The 18,641-nt window shown below is 41.0% G+C and overlaps 1 protein-coding gene across 1 annotated transcript in view; it reads left to right on the plus strand.

The window, feature by feature from the left end:
- Positions 1-377: 377 nt before the first annotated feature.
- The window catches only part of cblb (Cbl proto-oncogene B, E3 ubiquitin protein ligase), a 182,187-nt gene continuing 163,923 nt past the window's right edge, over positions 378-18,641 (plus strand). Inside the window, exons 1-3 of the mRNA XM_056285166.1 lie at positions 378-1,193; positions 2,103-2,280; positions 2,792-3,042. Coding sequence (XP_056141141.1) covers positions 2,113-2,280; positions 2,792-3,042 — 419 coding nt within the window. The 5' untranslated portion in view covers positions 378-1,193; positions 2,103-2,112. The remainder of the gene's footprint in view (positions 1,194-2,102; positions 2,281-2,791; positions 3,043-18,641) is intronic.

The following is an 18,641-nucleotide window of genomic DNA, read 5'->3' on the forward strand; positions in this document are numbered from 1 at the left end:
AAACAAATCATTAGTTATCCTGAGATTCATTTGTTTTTTCTCTATATCTTACTCTTTCTATTTGTCTGTGTCTACCTAGTCATCTATCTATCTATCTATCTATCTATCAATTGACATATGGTTTAAAAAAGTTTGAGACTGCAAAATGCATCATTAGTGTCAGACAGAATGATTATCTCACTTGAAATGAACGAGAGAGAGAGGCTTGATTTTCAAAAGCACATTTATTCAGTCCAACAGCTGATATTCAGAACATATACATCTTATAATCCACCTGAAAAAGGACAAAAACCAGTTTCAGAAAAAAAGTGCCATTAAGTAATTTAAAACAAAACTGTCCACACCAACAAACAGGTTCCAAACCTAAGACAACTCTAAGTGCATGGCCCAAAATCACAAACACAAAAATGAAATAAATGAGTAAATAATAAAATAAAAAACATAAGCCAAATAAATATACAGCCCGGGCTCACCCTTGTTACGCAAATTAGAAAACCAGGTCTTCATCATCACCCACTAAGCACGAGCGATAGAGAGAGAGAGAGAGAGAGAGAGAGAGAGAGAGAGAGAGAGAGAGAGAGAGAGAGAGAGAGAGAGAGAGAGAGGGGGGAACGATCCACTTCCATCCCAGCCTGGAGACCAGCGATTATGGCACTGCATATTTTAAACACCCACTCCGCAACTGTGTCACTTCCGGCAGAACGCAGCTCGTTTGTTTCCACCACAGAAAGTGAGCGCACTTATCGATTGCTTTGGGAGCGGCCCTGCCTCCCGCTTGCTACCCCTCTTTTGAGTGCACAAATCCCACGGTGCCTCACCAATTGGTGCTCGGTCTGCTCTATCAACTCGTCGATTGGTTCCTGGAAAATATTGCTTCATACTCCATTGTCCCTGCTGCCACTGGGCGAGATGTCAGCGCTGCACCGTCAGGCGTTGTACGGCTGAACACATACGGTCGGTCGGTCGTCCGCCCTCGGATTTGCGGGGGGGGGGGACCCTCAGAAAGTCCACCGACACCATTGTGGGGCAGAATTTACGGATATCGGTTAGATGGGATATTGAACACTGAGTGGCTCATCCGATGTCATTGGCGGCCACTTTGTTGTGATTGTTTCCGTCCTGACGCTGCGCACTGGATGTGGACCGAGCTGAGCAGGATCCCGTCGACATTCCTCGGTCTGCTCGCGTTCGCAGTAAGTTACGATCGCTCGTGTTTTGTTTGTAACTGTCAGTACGTTCACTCACAAGCCAAACTGGTTGTCCCGCACGGGAGAGCCGCGCGACGTTGAGCTGGTTCTGTGTGTGGCGTTACTTTGTAGCCTCGTCGTACGCACGGGCTCCACAGTCGTGTTGCTTTCAGGTCAGACTTGTCGTGCGCAGTTGGCCTCGCGCTGTGTGCGCGGCCGTACCGTTGTCGTTGTGCTGGTCGTGTATTTCCCCAGTCACACTGTGCGGGGCGTCACCTGTGAACTGCACGATTGACAATTAAACTGCACATGTGGAAGAGGACGTGTAAAATGCGAGTTTGACTTGCTGTTACACTATGAATGTGACGTGGTAAAGTTACACAGTGGACGTCAGCAAGCTGGATAAAGACGGTTACTGAAAACAAGAGGTCCCCTTTCCTGATTGTTTTCGTGAGCAGGCCTATTTGGCAGTTGGCGAGCACAAACAGGTTATAACGTATCCCAACAGTGTTATGTAACATGCACTGTACAATACAATGTGTGATATACAATGTACAATATAGTAATAATTACCTTCAGTCACCAACAGTAACCTTAAACAGTCCTTAAGGTTGCAGCTCTTAGACCCATCCCATTTATGTTAAGGTTTCGGTTCTCAAAAGCATTAACAAATCAGATTCTAGAAATGGTCAAAACACTGACAACATTTTCAATACTGAGGGAGTTACCGTGTTTTTTCAGAAGTATTCCTGTCACGTCATTGAATAGGAAGTGCTTTATCCAGAGAACTAATTGGTTACTGGTTTTAATTCCACTTTGTTTTTAAGTGTCTTTAATCAGCATAACTGATAACCTTTCACTGACAACTAATCTGCTCTGCATCATTCTTGATTAGCCTGCTTTTGTTGGTTTTAGTGTATCGGAAATGGCAACTGCTCTCAGTGGCCGAAATCCAGGTGGACGTGGACCAAACCGAAGTAAGGGTCGGATTTTAGGCATTATTGATGCAATTCAGGATGCAGTGGGACCACCAAAACAAGCCGCAGCTGACCGACGGACCGTAGAGAAAACATGGAAACTAATGGACAAAGTTGTAAGTTTTGAGTAATAAAACCATAAAGCCTATCAGTGTTAAGGTAACAGGCTCAGTCTGTGTTATACGTAGCTTGAGTTGGAGTTCAGGGGCCTCGCAGGAAAAAACCTTGCAGCAGGGCATGCATTTGTTACTCCAGTCACATATTCATAATGTGTGTGAATCAAATATTAACGTCTGCTCCACGATTTTAATAGCCTCTCGTGACACGTTTGTCACTGCTGTCAGCAGCCTATGAAATCATAATAATAAATAATCTTCTAATCATAGAATTGGTGTTGCTAATGAGTAATATGTGTGTTTACCCAAGTGGTTCATGTGTCTATACAATAGAAAATAACTTGCATGACGCTGTTGAAGTTTTCACACTTTTGCTGTTTTGGCCCATGCAGTTTAATTCTCATGAGTTAACCGCACAATTCAATATTTCCCTTTGTAAGATTTTGAAGTAAGTCCAACTATTTCTTGGAGCTTTGATACAAACTTCTATCAACTGCGTGCTTCACCACAGGTTCGCCTCTGCCAAAATCCCAGACTCCAGCTGAAAAACAGTCCACCATACATCTTGGATATATTACCTGATGCCTACCAGCACCTACGGCTTATATTGTGCAAATATGAGGAGAACCAGAGACTCACTCAGCTCAGTGAGAATGAGTACTTTAAAATTTACATCGATAGCCTGATGAAGAAATCCAAACGGGCCATCCGGCTCTTCAAAGAAGGGAAGGAGAGGATGTATGAGGAGCAGTCACAAGACCGGTAAGAAAAATAGACCATCATGAATAAAATTCTGAATTTCAAAGTCTGTTTCTATCTTAACCTCATGAAGATTCCCTGGGAATGCAGTGAAGGTTGGTTTGTTAGAGGGTCAGTGAGGCCAATAGCTCTCCACCCATGTGGGTATCGAATCATCTCTTGTCATTTTGAATAAGATTATCAAAGAACTATACAATCATCTGATACTAAAGCTTAGTCAGGACAGATGGGGGGCAAACCACCTGACCAGGCATTAAGGTACTTTGATGTTGAGAGTGCACACCCAAGAAATGCTTGTTTCAACATAAAGGGTCTCACTCAAAGCAGCAGCCTGGAGGGGAAAGCCTGTCCCGGTCATCCACTTGCTTTGCCCTGGATTATGTGGGATAGATGCTCCAGGGTGCCCTCGATTTAGTACTCCCTGCCCTTTTGGAATTATGTAGCAGACAGGAAGTGAGTTGTGACTGGAGTCACTGGTGTCATTTCATTACTCACTGAAAAACCTGGCCACAGAGACAAGGCTTGGTATGACCAAAGCTTCAGTCTCTTGGCCTAAATCTGGAGTCTCTGTCAATCTGCATCTTTTAATACGCTCATATAGTATGAATCGCAGAGGGAAAATGATCATGTTTTGCAGATGTTTCATTTTGTTGTATCAAAAAATAGGCCGTGTTTGCACTCAAGTTCAATGTTTTACTCCGGTTTAATGGAAATGTATTGGTAGTCTGGGCTGTTAAACAAACCATAGCACTCTGTCAAAATGCAGTACACTTGACTGTTGCGCTGTCAGTCAATCTAAGAATAAAAAGACTCCATTTTCCCAGAGATGTCTACTACTTTGTAATATTTTGCAAATATAATATGTAATGGTACTTCCAGAAAAGCTTAAAAGCAGCATATCAAAAAAAAAAAAGGATTTCCTGTGAGATGTGTTTTTCAGCGTTGGGTCTGTGGGGCTGGAGTTGTCGGGGGTTTTGATGCCATAGCTTGAGTGTGAACTTGTTTATTGTTTGCCCCTTGTATTGAAATCTCACAGTTGATCTCAGACGTTCTGATAACTATTGACACGTCAGTGTTTGGGTGGGAGCAGAGGTCATCTGATGACGATGATGATGATGATGATGATTGATAAGGAGAGGATGCCCGCTAGCTCAGGGTTGCAGAGAGTGCACACAGCAGCCCTGTCCTCTCCATGGTGCTGTCAGTGAGCTGGGACACATTGAATAGAGGTTTCAGTTTGTGGCCTGAAACCGTGGGGCTTGTCATCCTAACTTAAATCAACCCACTGCCGTCTTTCTGTTGTGCTGCAGGACACACGGCTTTCGAACTCACATTTTAAAGAGGAACAAAATGAAGAAGGGGAAGAAAAAGATAGATGTGGAAAAGAAGCACAGGGGCATGTTTCGGGGAGAAAAGTGGCTGGGTCATTTTAGGGCACCCGTAAAGCACCTAGTGCCGCTGTTTTCACTTTAACTGTGTGCGCTGTCACAGCATGTTATACGGAAAGTCACACAAATTGTGGTATTGTATTGTGCCAAGTGTTCTGTTCTGAGCTCATCAAGGTGCTATCCTTGCCGAAGAGAGATGTGGGAATCTAAAAACTAGGAATTAAACTAATAACAACCAATGCATTTGTTTGACCACAACAAAAACTGCACAGTTTTCCTTTCCAATGCATACTGATGTTATATTGACTAGAGCGATGGACGTAAAGGGAAGGAAACCAGGAGGGTGGAAACTGCCATCTTAGTAACCAGAGTTACACTGTTTGTGAAGATGAAAAAGTATTGCCTGTATACGATATCCACTGAGAACTACCATCTTAGTAACCAGAGTTACAGTTTGTGAAGATGAAAAAGTATTTCCCGTATACGATATCCACTGAGAACTACCATCTTAGTAACCAGAGTTACAGTTTGTGAAGATGAAAAAGTATTGCCCGTATACGATATCCACTGAGAACTACCATCTTAGTAACCAGAGTTACACTGTTTGTGAAGATGAAAAAGTATTTCCCATATACGATATCCACTGAGAACTACCATCTTAGTAACCAGAGTTACAGTTTGTGAAGATGAAAAAGTATTGCCCGTATACGATATCCACTGAGAACTACCATCTTAGTAACCAGAGTTACACTGTTTGTGAAGATGAAAAAGTATTTCCCATATACGATATCCACTGAGAACTACCATCTTAGTAACCAGAGTTACAGTTTGTGAAGATGAAAAAGTATTGCCCGTATACGATATCCACTGAGAACTACCATCTTAGTAACCAGAGTTACACTGTTTGTGAAGATGAAAAAGTATTGCCCTTATACGATATCCACTGAGAACTGCCATCTTAGTAACCAGAGTTACACTGTTTGTGAAGATGAAAAAGTATTGCCCGTATACGATATCCACTGAGAACTACCATCTTAGTAACCAGAGTTACACTGTTTGTGAAGATGAAAAAGTATTGCCCGTATACGATATCCACTGAGAACTACCATCTTAGTAACCAGAGTTACAGTTTGTGAAGATGAAAAAGTATTGCCCGTATACGATATCCACTGAGAACTACCATCTTAGTAACCAGAGTTACACTGTTTGTGAAGATGAAAAAGTATTGCCCGTATATGATATCCACTGAGAACTACCATCTTAGTAACCAGAGTTACACTGTTTGTGAAGATGAAAAAGTATTGCCCGTATACGATATCCACTGAGAACTACCATCTTAGTAACCAGAGTTACAGTTTGTGAAGATGAAAAAGTATTGCCCGTATATGATATCCACTGAGAACTACCATCTTAGTAACCGGAGTTACAGTTTGTGAAGATGAAAAAGTATTGCCCGTATACGATATCCACTGAGAACTACCATCTTAGTAACCAGAGTTACACTGTTTGTGAAGATGAAAAAGTATTTCCCATATACGATATCCACTGAGAACTACCATCTTAGTAACCAGAGTTACAGTTTGTGAAGATGAAAAAGTATTGCCCGTATACGATATCCACTGAGAACTACCATCTTAGTAACCAGAGTTACAGTTTGTGAAGATGAAAAAGTATTGCCCATATACGATATCCACTGAGAACTACCATCTTAGTAACCAGAGTTACACTGTTTGTGAAGATGAAAAAGTATTGCCCGTATACGATATCCACTGAGAACTACCATCTTAGTAACCAGAGTTACACTGTTTGTGAAGATGAAAAAGTATTGCCCGTATACGATATCCACTGAGAACTACCATCTTAGTAACCGGAGTTACAGTTTGTGAAGATGAAAAAGTATTGCCCGTATACGATATCCACTGAGAACTACCATCTTAGTAACCAGAGTTACACTGTTTGTGAAGATGAAAAAGTATTTCCCATATACGATATCCACTGAGAACTACCATCTTAGTAACCAGAGTTACAGTTTGTGAAGATGAAAAAGTATTGCCCGTATACGATATCCACTGAGAACTACCATCTTAGTAACCAGAGTTACACTGTTTGTGAAGATGAAAAAGTATTGCCCGTATACGATATCCACTGAGAACTACCATCTTAGTAACCAGAGTTACACTGTTTGTGAAGATGAAAAAGTATTGCCCGTATACGATATCCACTGAGAACTACCATCTTAGTAACCAGAGTTACAGTTTGTGAAGATGAAAAAGTATTGCCCGTATACGATATCCACTGAGAACTACCATCTTAGTAACCAGAGTTACACTGTTTGTGAAGATGAAAAAGTATTGCCCGTATACGATATCCACTGAGAACTACCATCTTAGTAACCAGAGTTACACTGTTTGTGAAGATGAAAAAGTATTGCCCGTATACGATATCCACTGAGAACTACCATCTTAGTAACCAGAGTTACAGTTTGTGAAGATGAAAAAGTATTGCCCGTATATGATATCCACTGAGAACTACCATCTTAGTAACCGGAGTTACAGTTTGTGAAGATGAAAAAGTATTGCCCGTATACGATATCCACTGAGAACTACCATCTTAGTAACCAGAGTTACACTGTTTGTGAAGATGAAAAAGTATTTCCCATATACGATATCCACTGAGAACTACCATCTTAGTAACCAGAGTTACAGTTTGTGAAGATGAAAAAGTATTGCCCGTATACGATATCCACTGAGAACTACCATCTTAGTAACCAGAGTTACAGTTTGTGAAGATGAAAAAGTATTGCCCATATACGATATCCACTGAGAACTACCATCTTAGTAACCAGAGTTACACTGTTTGTGAAGATGAAAAAGTATTGCCCGTATACGATATCCACTGAGAACTACCATCTTAGTAACCAGAGTTACACTGTTTGTGAAGATGAAAAAGTATTGCCCGTATACGATATCCACTGAGAACTACCATCTTAGTAACCGGAGTTACAGTTTGTGAAGATGAAAAAGTATTGCCCGTATACGATATCCACTGAGAACTACCATCTTAGTAACCAGAGTTACACTGTTTGTGAAGATGAAAAAGTATTTCCCATATACGATATCCACTGAGAACTACCATCTTAGTAACCAGAGTTACAGTTTGTGAAGATGAAAAAGTATTGCCCGTATACGATATCCACTGAGAACTACCATCTTAGTAACCAGAGTTACAGTTTGTGAAGATAAAGTATTTCCCATATACGATATCCACTGAGAACTACCATCTTAGTAACCAGAGTTACACTGTTTGTGAAGATGAAAAAGTATTTCCCATATACGATATCCACTGAGAACTACCATCTTAGTAACCAGAGTTACACTGTTTGTGAAGATGAAAAAGTATTGCCCGTATCCGATATCCACTGAGAACTACCATCTTAGTAACCAGAGTTACACTGTTTGTGAAGATGAAAAAGTATTGCCCGTATCCGATATCCACTGAGAACTACCATCTTAGTAACCAGAGTTACACTGTTAGTGAAGATGAAAAAGTATTGCCCGTATACGATATCCACTGAGAACTACCATCTTAGTAACCAGAGTTACAGTTTGTGAAGATGAAAAAGTATTGCCCGTATACGATATCCACTGAGAACTACCATCTTAGTAACCAGAGTTACAGTTTGTGAAGATGAAAAGTATTTCCCATATCCGATATCCACTGAGAACTACCATCTTAGTAACCAGAGTTACACTGTTTGTGAAGATGAAAAAGTATTTCCCATATACGATATCCACTGAGAACTACCATCTTAGTAACCAGAGTTACAGTTTGTGAAGATGAAAAAGTATTGCCCGTATACAATATCCACTGAGAACTACCATCTTAGTAACCAGAGTTACAGTTTGTGAAGATGAAAAAGTATTGCCCGTATACGATATCCACTGAGAACTACCATCTTAGTAACCAGAGTTACACTGTTTGTGAAGATGAAAAAGTATTGCCCGTATACGATATCCACTGAGAACTACCATCTTAGTAACCAGAGTTACAGTTTGTGAAGATGAAAAAGTATTGCCCGTATACGATATCCACTGAGAACTACCATCTTAGTAACCAGAGTTACACTGTTTGTGAAGATGAAAAAGTATTGCCCGTATACGATATCCACTGAGAACTACCATCTTAGTAACCAGAGTTACACTGTTTGTGAAGATGAAAAAGTATTTCCCATATACGATATCCACTGAGAACTACCATCTTAGTAACCAGAGTTACAGTTTGTGAAGATGAAAAAGTATTGCCCGTATACGATATCCACTGAGAACTACCATCTTAGTAACCAGAGTTACAGTTTGTGAAGATAAAGTATTTCCCATATACGATATCCACTGAGAACTACCATCTTAGTAACCAGAGTTACACTGTTTGTGAAGATGAAAAAGTATTTCCCATATACGATATCCACTGAGAACTACCATCTTAGTAACCAGAGTTACACTGTTTGTGAAGATGAAAAAGTATTGCCCGTATCCGATATCCACTGAGAACTACCATCTTAGTAACCAGAGTTACACTGTTTGTGAAGATGAAAAAGTATTGCCCGTATCCGATATCCACTGAGAACTACCATCTTAGTAACCAGAGTTACACTGTTAGTGAAGATGAAAAAGTATTGCCCGTATACGATATCCACTGAGAACTACCATCTTAGTAACCAGAGTTACAGTTTGTGAAGATGAAAAAGTATTGCCCGTATACGATATCCACTGAGAACTACCATCTTAGTAACCAGAGTTACAGTTTGTGAAGATGAAAAGTATTTCCCATATCCGATATCCACTGAGAACTACCATCTTAGTAACCAGAGTTACACTGTTTGTGAAGATGAAAAAGTATTGCCCGTATACGATATCCACTGAGAACTACCATCTTAGTAACCAGAGTTACAGTTTCTGAAGATGAAAAAGTATTGCCCGTATACGATATCCACTGAGAACTACCATCTTAGTAACCAGAGTTACAGTTTGTGAAGATGAAAAAGTATTGCCCGTATCCGATATCCACTGAGAACTACCATCTTAGTAACCAGAGTTACACTGTTTGTGAAGATGAAAAAGTATTTCCCATATACGATATCCACTGAGAACTACCATCTTAGTAACCAGAGTTACAGTTTGTGAAGATGAAAAAGTATTGCCCGTATACAATATCCACTGAGAACTACCATCTTAGTAACCAGAGTTACAGTTTGTGAAGATGAAAAAGTATTGCCCGTATACGATATCCACTGAGAACTACCATCTTAGTAACCAGAGTTACACTGTTTGTGAAGATGAAAAAGTATTGCCCGTATACGATATCCACTGAGAACTACCATCTTAGTAACCAGAGTTACAGTTTGTGAAGATGAAAAAGTATTTCCCATATACGATATCCACTGAGAACTACCATCTTAGTAACCAGAGTTGCACTGTTTGTGAAGATGAAAAAGTATTTCCCGTATACGATATCCACTGAGAACTACCATCTTAGTAACCAGAGTTACACTGTTTGTGAAGATGAAAAAGTATTTCCCGTATACGATATCCACTGAGAACTACCATCTTAGTAACCAGAGTTACACTGTTAGTGAAGATGAAAAAGTATTGCCCGTATCCGATATCCACTGAGAACTACCATCTTAGTAACCAGAGTTACAGTTTCTGAAGATGAAAAAGTATTGCCCGTATACGATATCCACTGAGAACTACCATCTTAGTAACCAGAGTTACAGTTTCTGAAGATGAAAAAGTATTGCCCGTATACGATATCCACTGAGAACTACCATCTTAGTAACCAGAGTTACAGTTTCTGAAGATGAAAAAGTATTGCCCGTATACGATATCCACTGAGAACTACCATCTTAGTAACCAGAGTTACACTGTTAGTTAAGATGAAAAAGTATTTCCCATATACGATATCCACTGAGAACTACCATCTTAGTAACCAGAGTTACAGTTTGTGAAGATGAAAAAGTATTGCCCGTATACGATATCCACTGAGAACTACCATCTTAGTAACCAGAGTTACACTGTTAGTGAAGATGAAGAAGTATTGTCCGTATACAATATCCACTGAGAACTAATATGAAAATAGACCACCGCTTCCTCAGTCACTCACGTTTAATGTCAGTGTCCTTTTTCAGATGTGGAGAGATTCGTGGGGGCAGGGGAGGCATTCCTGTGCCGTATGTATTCATTAAATAACGGAGGAGAGCAGCAAGAGGCCAAGAGCTAATTCATAACTGAGTATGCAAGTGAATTTTCTTTTCTTTTTTTAAGTTTAAGGGCGCTGTGAGATTGCCATGTGCTCAGCGGAGGGAAAATCCCTGCACACTTTGTCTGGTTCATATATTTCCACTGCGGTTGAGCTCCGAAATGTTCACCTTGCAGGGTTTGTTAATGCACCTCTCAGATGTCCATTTGTTTTTTCTCTCTGTCATTAACTGCATGTCGTTAGTGATTCTGTTTTAAGGCGTAGTCTGTCTCCGCTGTAATCACAAAACACAACCCTGCCACATTTACAGGTAGAAAGGAATTTAAACACATTATATTTGTTTCTTAGAATTATGTGTCATTCACAAAGACCGGCAAAAGAGAATAAGTTGCTCAGGTTTCCAGTATGTTCTAATGCTACAGTTTTGGTGATTTGACGTTAAATGATCTCACTGCCCACTCTTACTCAGCAGGAAGTAAGGTCCCATCGACGAGGGAGAGAGGGGAGGAGAGGAAATGGAAAGATAGAGGAGGGGAGAAGCAGGGCTTTTTCACCACTACAGCTTTGCAGATCAGACGCTGATGTAGGTCGATCGTGCTGATAGGGGTTTTTTATTGTCATGTCAAACCCAGTTTCCAGTAAATTGTCATTGTAATTTAATCTTCTAGTTTTATAATTTCCAGTAGATGTTTAAAAAGATGTTCCAGTGTTGTATTCATCTCTCACCGAAGAGCACTGTGCAGCACATGTGACGCAATGCTACGTTTAGCTTCTTGGACAGGCACACTGAAAAAACACTGACGTTAAACTGAAACCAGAGTTTGAAGCTAAGTTGTTAAAGACTTTTATCTTAATCTCGCCCACAGTACTCAGCAGATCTGGAATATGGTGGAGAGAGGAATTTTAAATTTATTACTTTCCTGTTTGGTCTGTTGTCTTTCCTTGTTTTCGGGAAGATTGTCGCCATTCGTGTGTAGTTTTGAGTTTATGTCATACTTGTGTCTCCAGGGATTGCGACGTTACTCGCCAGCTAGCCTATTTCATCTCCGGCAAGTTGAATTCTGAGTCTACAAGTGAGATTGTTGACAAGCCCAGTGAATGAATTGCTCTTTAAGGTAGTGAGCCTTCCAGTATTAATACACAAATGAATCAGGTGAACATTCAGCTGGAACGATGAGTAAGAGTTCCACCAAACAGTGCAAGTTGATGACGAAGATTTTTACTGCAATAACTTTTGTAGTCACGGTGTCCTTGTTTCTGCACTTTCAATATGCATACAACATGGCAGTATGTTTATAGAAATTAGTCATTTGCTCTGTCATATTTATTATGGAATTATAGCATTGATTGGAATTTATGTTTATTGTGTTGAACCTTTAGATAGATAACAGAATAGTCTTACGTACACTATATGGTATAGTGTGTACTTAATGTTCTGTTCTTTGCAGCACCAAGCTTGAGAAACAGTGTGAAAGTTATATTAGACAAAAAGAAATAAATCGACCTTTAACCTTATTTTCTCAACAACGCACCATATTTAACCAGAAACCAAATGAAAGTAAATAAGTGTAGGGCATAAACTTTTTGAGCTTTTTTTTTTTTCAACTCATTATAAACATAGGCCAAAAGGTTGGAGTTGGCAGACCTAACATTCATCCCAAAAGGAATTGTGAGACATGCATCCAGGCATGCTCACACATGTATGTGGATGCATAACCTATTTCCTCATGTCCTACTTGTGCACCCTGCACACTTTATATTGTTGTTTAAATTGGTTTATACTTTTCTTTTCCAAACTGTAATCAAATACAGACTCTTAACATCCACCCCAGAGCCTCTCAGCCTTTTTTTTGTCATTGTCTGACATGGATTTGACTTCATTATTGACAAAATTAGCAAGTTAGGTCAGCCACCTCTTCACTGTGTAGGCATTGAAGAATATCTTAGCGCCAAACGTAGAGACAGTGGTACAGAAGATAAAGGCAGATGTAAAATTTAAAACACACTGTGTCAGCTGACGGCCAGTGGTTTAACTTTTATGTAGGTTATTGTCCACTCATGAATCACAACCAGCCGGACTCATAGTCAAGATATTGGGAGATCAAGAGACTTATGTCTAAGTCTAGATTAATACTTGTATCATGTTTGGTCAAGTCAAGTCATGTCCTCAAGGAAGTGAGAGGGAGACGGAGGCCCCTCCTTCAATAGACACTGTGAATTTGATAATTATGTACTACATGAATTACATTATCCTTTGGCAAGGGTTTATTGAAAAGAACAGATTCTTATAGTTTATTTCTCTCTTTGAAGAGCCAGCTGAGTGATCTCACATCTGGTGCCTTGTTTGCTCCAGGGACAAGGCTAACACATATGTAGCCTGCTGTGTCTTTGTGGCAGCCTGTCTCGCACATGTCTTACATGCTTGATTAGCTGATGTGTGGTTGCCCTACACCCTGCCCCAGGCTTTGCCCGATATTATGCCATTTGGGATATGTATGCATCCTGTCCCATCCCCCCATGTCTGTACCTCATTCTATTGTCCCAGTCCCTACATCTGACCACCTGATCCCCTCTTCTACGCCATCTTTCTGTCCACAGACTGGCCAAGAAAAAGATGCAACGGGAATAACAGTTAAGAAATTAAATTAAGCATTTGATGAAATAGAATATTGTTGAACATAAGAGAGTTGGGCTACAAGTAAAGTGAGTTTCCTGTTACGAGTTTTAGGTTGCACATACTTTTAACCCTTCTTCACATTCCTGCTATTCCAAATGCTGGATTGTTGTTAATTTTAGCCACTAAATACTGCTACTACTACTACTACTATTACTGCTACTACCACTACTACTAGTACCAGTACTAGTACCTGCTATTCCAAATGCTGGATTGTTGTTAATTTTGGCCACTAAATACTGCTGCTGCTACTACTACTACTACATTAGGAAAGCAACAGGGCTAGATGCCATCAGTCCTGCTTTGTTGAGCCACTGTGCGGCACAATTGGCCCCAATATTTTCCACCATATTTAACACCTCTCTAAGTCAATGTACAGTCCCACGGTGCTTCAAACTCTCTACCATCATTCCTGTGCCAAGGTCCTCAAAGATCACCTGCCTCAATGACTTCAGACCAGTTGCCCTGACATCTGTGGCCATGAAAGCATTTGAGCGCATCATTCTGTCACACTTGAAATCTTGGACCTCCCCAGTGATGGACCCATATCAGTTTGCCTATTAAGCCAACCGGTCTGTTGAGGATGCAGTTAGCATAGCCCTGCACCATGCACTGCACCACCTGGAATCACCAAACACCTACACATGCATCCTGTTCATAGACTTTAGTTCCGCCTTCAACTCCATCAACCCACTCAAACTCTTAACCATACTTTTGGATATGAACGTTGACCCAGCCATATGCCACTGGATTCAGAGCTACCTGTGGAACGGGCCACAGAGGGTGAAGGTTAATAACCTAACCTCGCACCCTCTTACCCTCAGTACAGGTGCTCTTCAGGGCTGTGTTCTCTCCCCCTGGCTCTTCTCACTTTACACCACCCACCTCACATCTACGGATAGCTCTGTAAAAATAATAAAATATGCAGACGACACAACCATTGTAGGCCTCATCTCCAACAGTGATGAAACCCAGTACCGCACTGAAGTAGACCAAGCTGTCACTTGGTGTGCAAACAACAATCTTCTGCTTAATACAGCCAAAACCCAAGAAGTCATTATTGACTTCCAATGCATGCCGAACCTTAAAACACCCATACAAATGAAAGGAGACCCCATCACCACCACCGATTCTTTTAAATTCCTTGGAGCATACACCAGCAATAACCTGAAGTGGAAAATTAACACTGAACACATCACTGCAAAAGCTCAACAACGACTTTACTATAGGCAGCTTAAAAAATACCGAATCAAACATCAACTGCTCGTTCTGTTTTACTCAGCCATTATCCAGTCCATCATAACATCTTCTATTACAGTGTTACAATATTATAGTGTTACAGTATTACAGTAATACAGTATTACAGTATGGTATGGCGGCACGGACAGTCAAACACGGAGAAAACTGCAGCGGATTGTCAATAAGGCATCCCAAATCATAGGCAACCCACTCCCCTCAGTTGAATCTCTACATACTAACTGGACTGTAAAGCGAGCAAAGAAGATCACCTCTGACCTCTCACATCTTGCTCATCACCTCTTCCAGCTCCTTCCCTCAGGGAGGCACTACAGGTAACTGTCAACTAAGACTAAACACTTCACAGTTTTTCCCCCCTAGCCATAAGGACTCTGAATTCCTCCCTACAGTCCCTCCTCACACACCATTGGCATAAACACCACCATTCACCTGTTATGCCTGATATGTTTATTTCTGTTATTGTGTAACTGTATTGTTCGTGGAGTGTTGTTGTCCATGTATGTATTGTGCTGCAGAGTGTAAAGTGTACCAAAAACAAATTCCACCGGACTTGGTCATGTGGCTAATAAAATGACATAGCAACAGAGGCTGTTTGAAGTGATTTGCACAGCAGGGCATTTTATAGCTAACCTGACAAGTAGCCTTTGGTGGCTTTCTACCATAATTGTCTCTAAATCAGCTGAATTAAAAGTACACTGCTTTTGCCAGGAAATGGTGTTGTTGATAAAAGACTTTCTGTCCCCCAGTCCATCAACCTGCTAAATACACTTTTAAATTTCCCTTTGGCCAAGGTAGAGAAATATACATAAATATAAGGAACAAGGAGGCAAGATTGAGATGGTTTGGACATGTGTGGAGGACAGATGCTGGGTGTATTGGGAGAAGGATGGTGAATATGGAGCTGCCAGGGAAGAGGAAAAGAGGAAGACCAAAGAGGAGGTTTATGGATGTGGTGAGGGAGGACATGCAGGTGGCTGGTGTGACAGAAGAAGATGCAGAGGACAGGAAGAGATGGAAAAGGATGATCCGCTGTGGTGACCCCTAATGGGAGCAGCCGAAAGTAGTAGTAGATAAGGAACACACTTGATATTCTGGAAGTGTCTTAATGATTTCCAACATTGCAGATGATGAACCTCAATAACAGTGTATTGCTTCAGAAGGACAAACTGTTGATGCATTGAATACCTTTACTTTGACCTGTTGTTATCTGTCAACAGATGCACCCACCGCTGAATTCCCCACTGAATAACCACTTAACAAGTTAGCTGTGATGGGCTGCAGACTTGCTAGATGACCATGCTGTTGCTTTTAATTCAGAGGAATTATATTGTACGCAGCATGGATATTGCTGAGGTGGGAAACTGCAATTTTTTTTCTCTCTCTGACATGTCATTAATTTGTTATGTGCTGATCGTGTGGAGGCCAAAATGGGATGCAGCCAAGAGCTTGGTCTCATTGCCAAGCTGTCTTCTTTTTATCAATTTAGTGCAAAATGATTTTCTAAATGGAAGCCTTTTTTGCAAAGTTATGTAATCAGAGGTTTGTCCTGAACTACTGCTGGATTGACACCAGAGTAGAAACATTCCTTGTGACAGTTGCTACCATTATTTGTAGTTTCTTAGTCAGACAATATGACGTCAATAACAAGACACTGGTGACAATTTTGATTTTTTTTTTCACTCAGTAGTTGATATGCACACAAAAGCATATCATTAGGTTCATAAGCAGTTTTGCTGATAATTTTCACTACACCTGGCAGAGGCTGAGGGAATTCTCCAACTGAGTGTTTTAGTGCTTCACCTGAACTTTACAACACTTAACAAGAACTAATTGCTTACTGAAATCACCCAAACTCCTTACCTGTTTTGGTTGCTGGTTTTTGATCATGTGGGCTTTTGATGACGAGCCTCACTAACATCTCTATTTTTAGGTGGCTCTCCTATGGAGCTTGGGGCACCCTGCTGAAACCCCCCTGTGAAGTGAGGTGCCCCTGTTGTGTTGGCAGGCTTGGTTCACTCAAACCCCTTGGCCATAATGCAGGGAGGTCTGTCTGGGTTTTCATTCATATGGTCTGGACCCTTTACATTTAATTTGATGATAAGGATGGGTTTGCTGTGCCATCGTGCTTCACAATGACTAGTGTCTGCTGCGTTTTGTGGTGTAGGGGTGGATGTAGCCGCATAACGTTGGCTGTTCGAACCTAGGACCTTCTTACTGTGAAGCGACAACGCTAACCACTGGGCCACCGTGCCGCCCAAAAGATAAAACGATAAAAAAAGAGTAGTTCCGTGTACATCCTGTTGTTGTATTAGACACTGAACATTTGAGAATCTCACCCATGTAAATTAGCTTTGGGATGGATACACATTCTATCACAGAGACACTCCTGATGCCTTAGTTTCATGAGGTAATGCGGCCATTCGCTTCCAAATAATGGCTGATCGTTTGATAGGCTATTTCCTATTCTCAACCAAAGCCGACTGTCAGTGGACAGATCTGGGAATGATGCATTTAGAATTACCAAGGATAATTGAGGTAACTGAGCAGGAAATTGAACCAGGATTGATTTTACTGTTGTCGATAGTGTAAAATTTGTTTGTTTGTCACACTCCTCTAGTGTACATTCTGCAATATCGCTTGTACTTGGCATACATTCTGTCATTATTCTATCACTTACACGCACGCGCTGGTTCCCATCTATCTAGCCATTTTCCAATTCCCTAAATTGGCAATGTTTTGTCAGGATACATATAAAGCAAGTTACACTTTTTTTTTTTTAGAGGGTGAACATAGTCATGAATTCTTTGAGCATTTTAGACTGTACCCGTCTGTATACGTCACCACGTCCAGACTTGCTCTGAAGCAGTGATGTCAGTGGAGAGAGAGCACACGCTCCCATGAAAGGCTTGACTCTAGCTGAGATGAGTAAGCTTCCAGAAAGTGGAGCCATCTGGAGAGGAAGTGGAGAACCAGAGGAGGAAGTGAAAATCTTCAGTCAGGAACTAAGGGGCTCAGAACATGGGGGAGGTGTGTGTGTGCGTGTGTGTGTGCGTGTGTGTGTGCGTGTGCGTTCGAGAGAGAGAATGAGTTTGTCTACTGTATATGGTAAGCATTGTCTCTAAGCTTACTCACCACTCTGACGAAGGTTTTCTACCCCAGTCTACCGGAATGGAGGTGCCGATTCCCACTATGTGGGCGAGTATTGACTCGGTGAGCTCAAAGAAAATCTTCCCTAAACTTTCTCAAACCGTTGACATAAATGACCATGACCAGACAAGGGATCACAGCTGCAGCCCTAAACCCTGGGACACAGTAGTAGTAGAAACCCATACCGTTTACACGCCCTCTGCAGCGGAGGTCCTCGATGCATGTCATACTCACTTTAGTTCATTTTTTTTGGATTCACTTTAGCTATTTGAACATTAAGAAATGTGTTTTTAGGTTATGTTTTCATGCTTCATTACTGTTCTTCTGTCATAGCACAAGATTACAAAGAGAAATGTAGTGTTGGGAGCCGTGTCTCTCTTATAGGGTTTTCTCCCAGATTCCCTTACCATTAGCTAGCCTTTAAACTGTGACTCTCTGTTCCAAATACCTCCCCTTACCGAGCAAGAGGGAAGAGGAATCTGCATTGTCGTCCTCTCACCCATCCATTATACAATTAAGACTACTAACGGAGTATAAAATTCATCTAGGACATGAACCTGACAACTATGTTCTTTTTTTCTTATCTCGTTCCTCCACCTTTCTTGCTTTTTGCTTCTGTTGATTGATGGTCCCGGTCGTTTTTCGAATGAATGGGGTGTAAGAGCTATTTCCTCCTTTCGCTCTTTCTGTCTTAATGGATAATGCACCATGGCTCTTTTCCCCAGCAAAGGATTTGCAATTGACTGAATAATTGATGCTAATAACAGTCCATAGAAACAATTAAAACGGTAACTGGGTCGACTGAGTGCCCTCCTCTAACCATTTTCATTCTCCTCCATCCATCTTCCAAGTAGTTTTCCCTTACCTATGACTTTCAGCTT

This window comes from Lampris incognitus, chromosome 8 (genome assembly GCF_029633865.1).
Source record: "Lampris incognitus isolate fLamInc1 chromosome 8, fLamInc1.hap2, whole genome shotgun sequence".
Taxonomy (NCBI): Eukaryota; Metazoa; Chordata; class Actinopteri; order Lampriformes; family Lampridae; genus Lampris; species Lampris incognitus.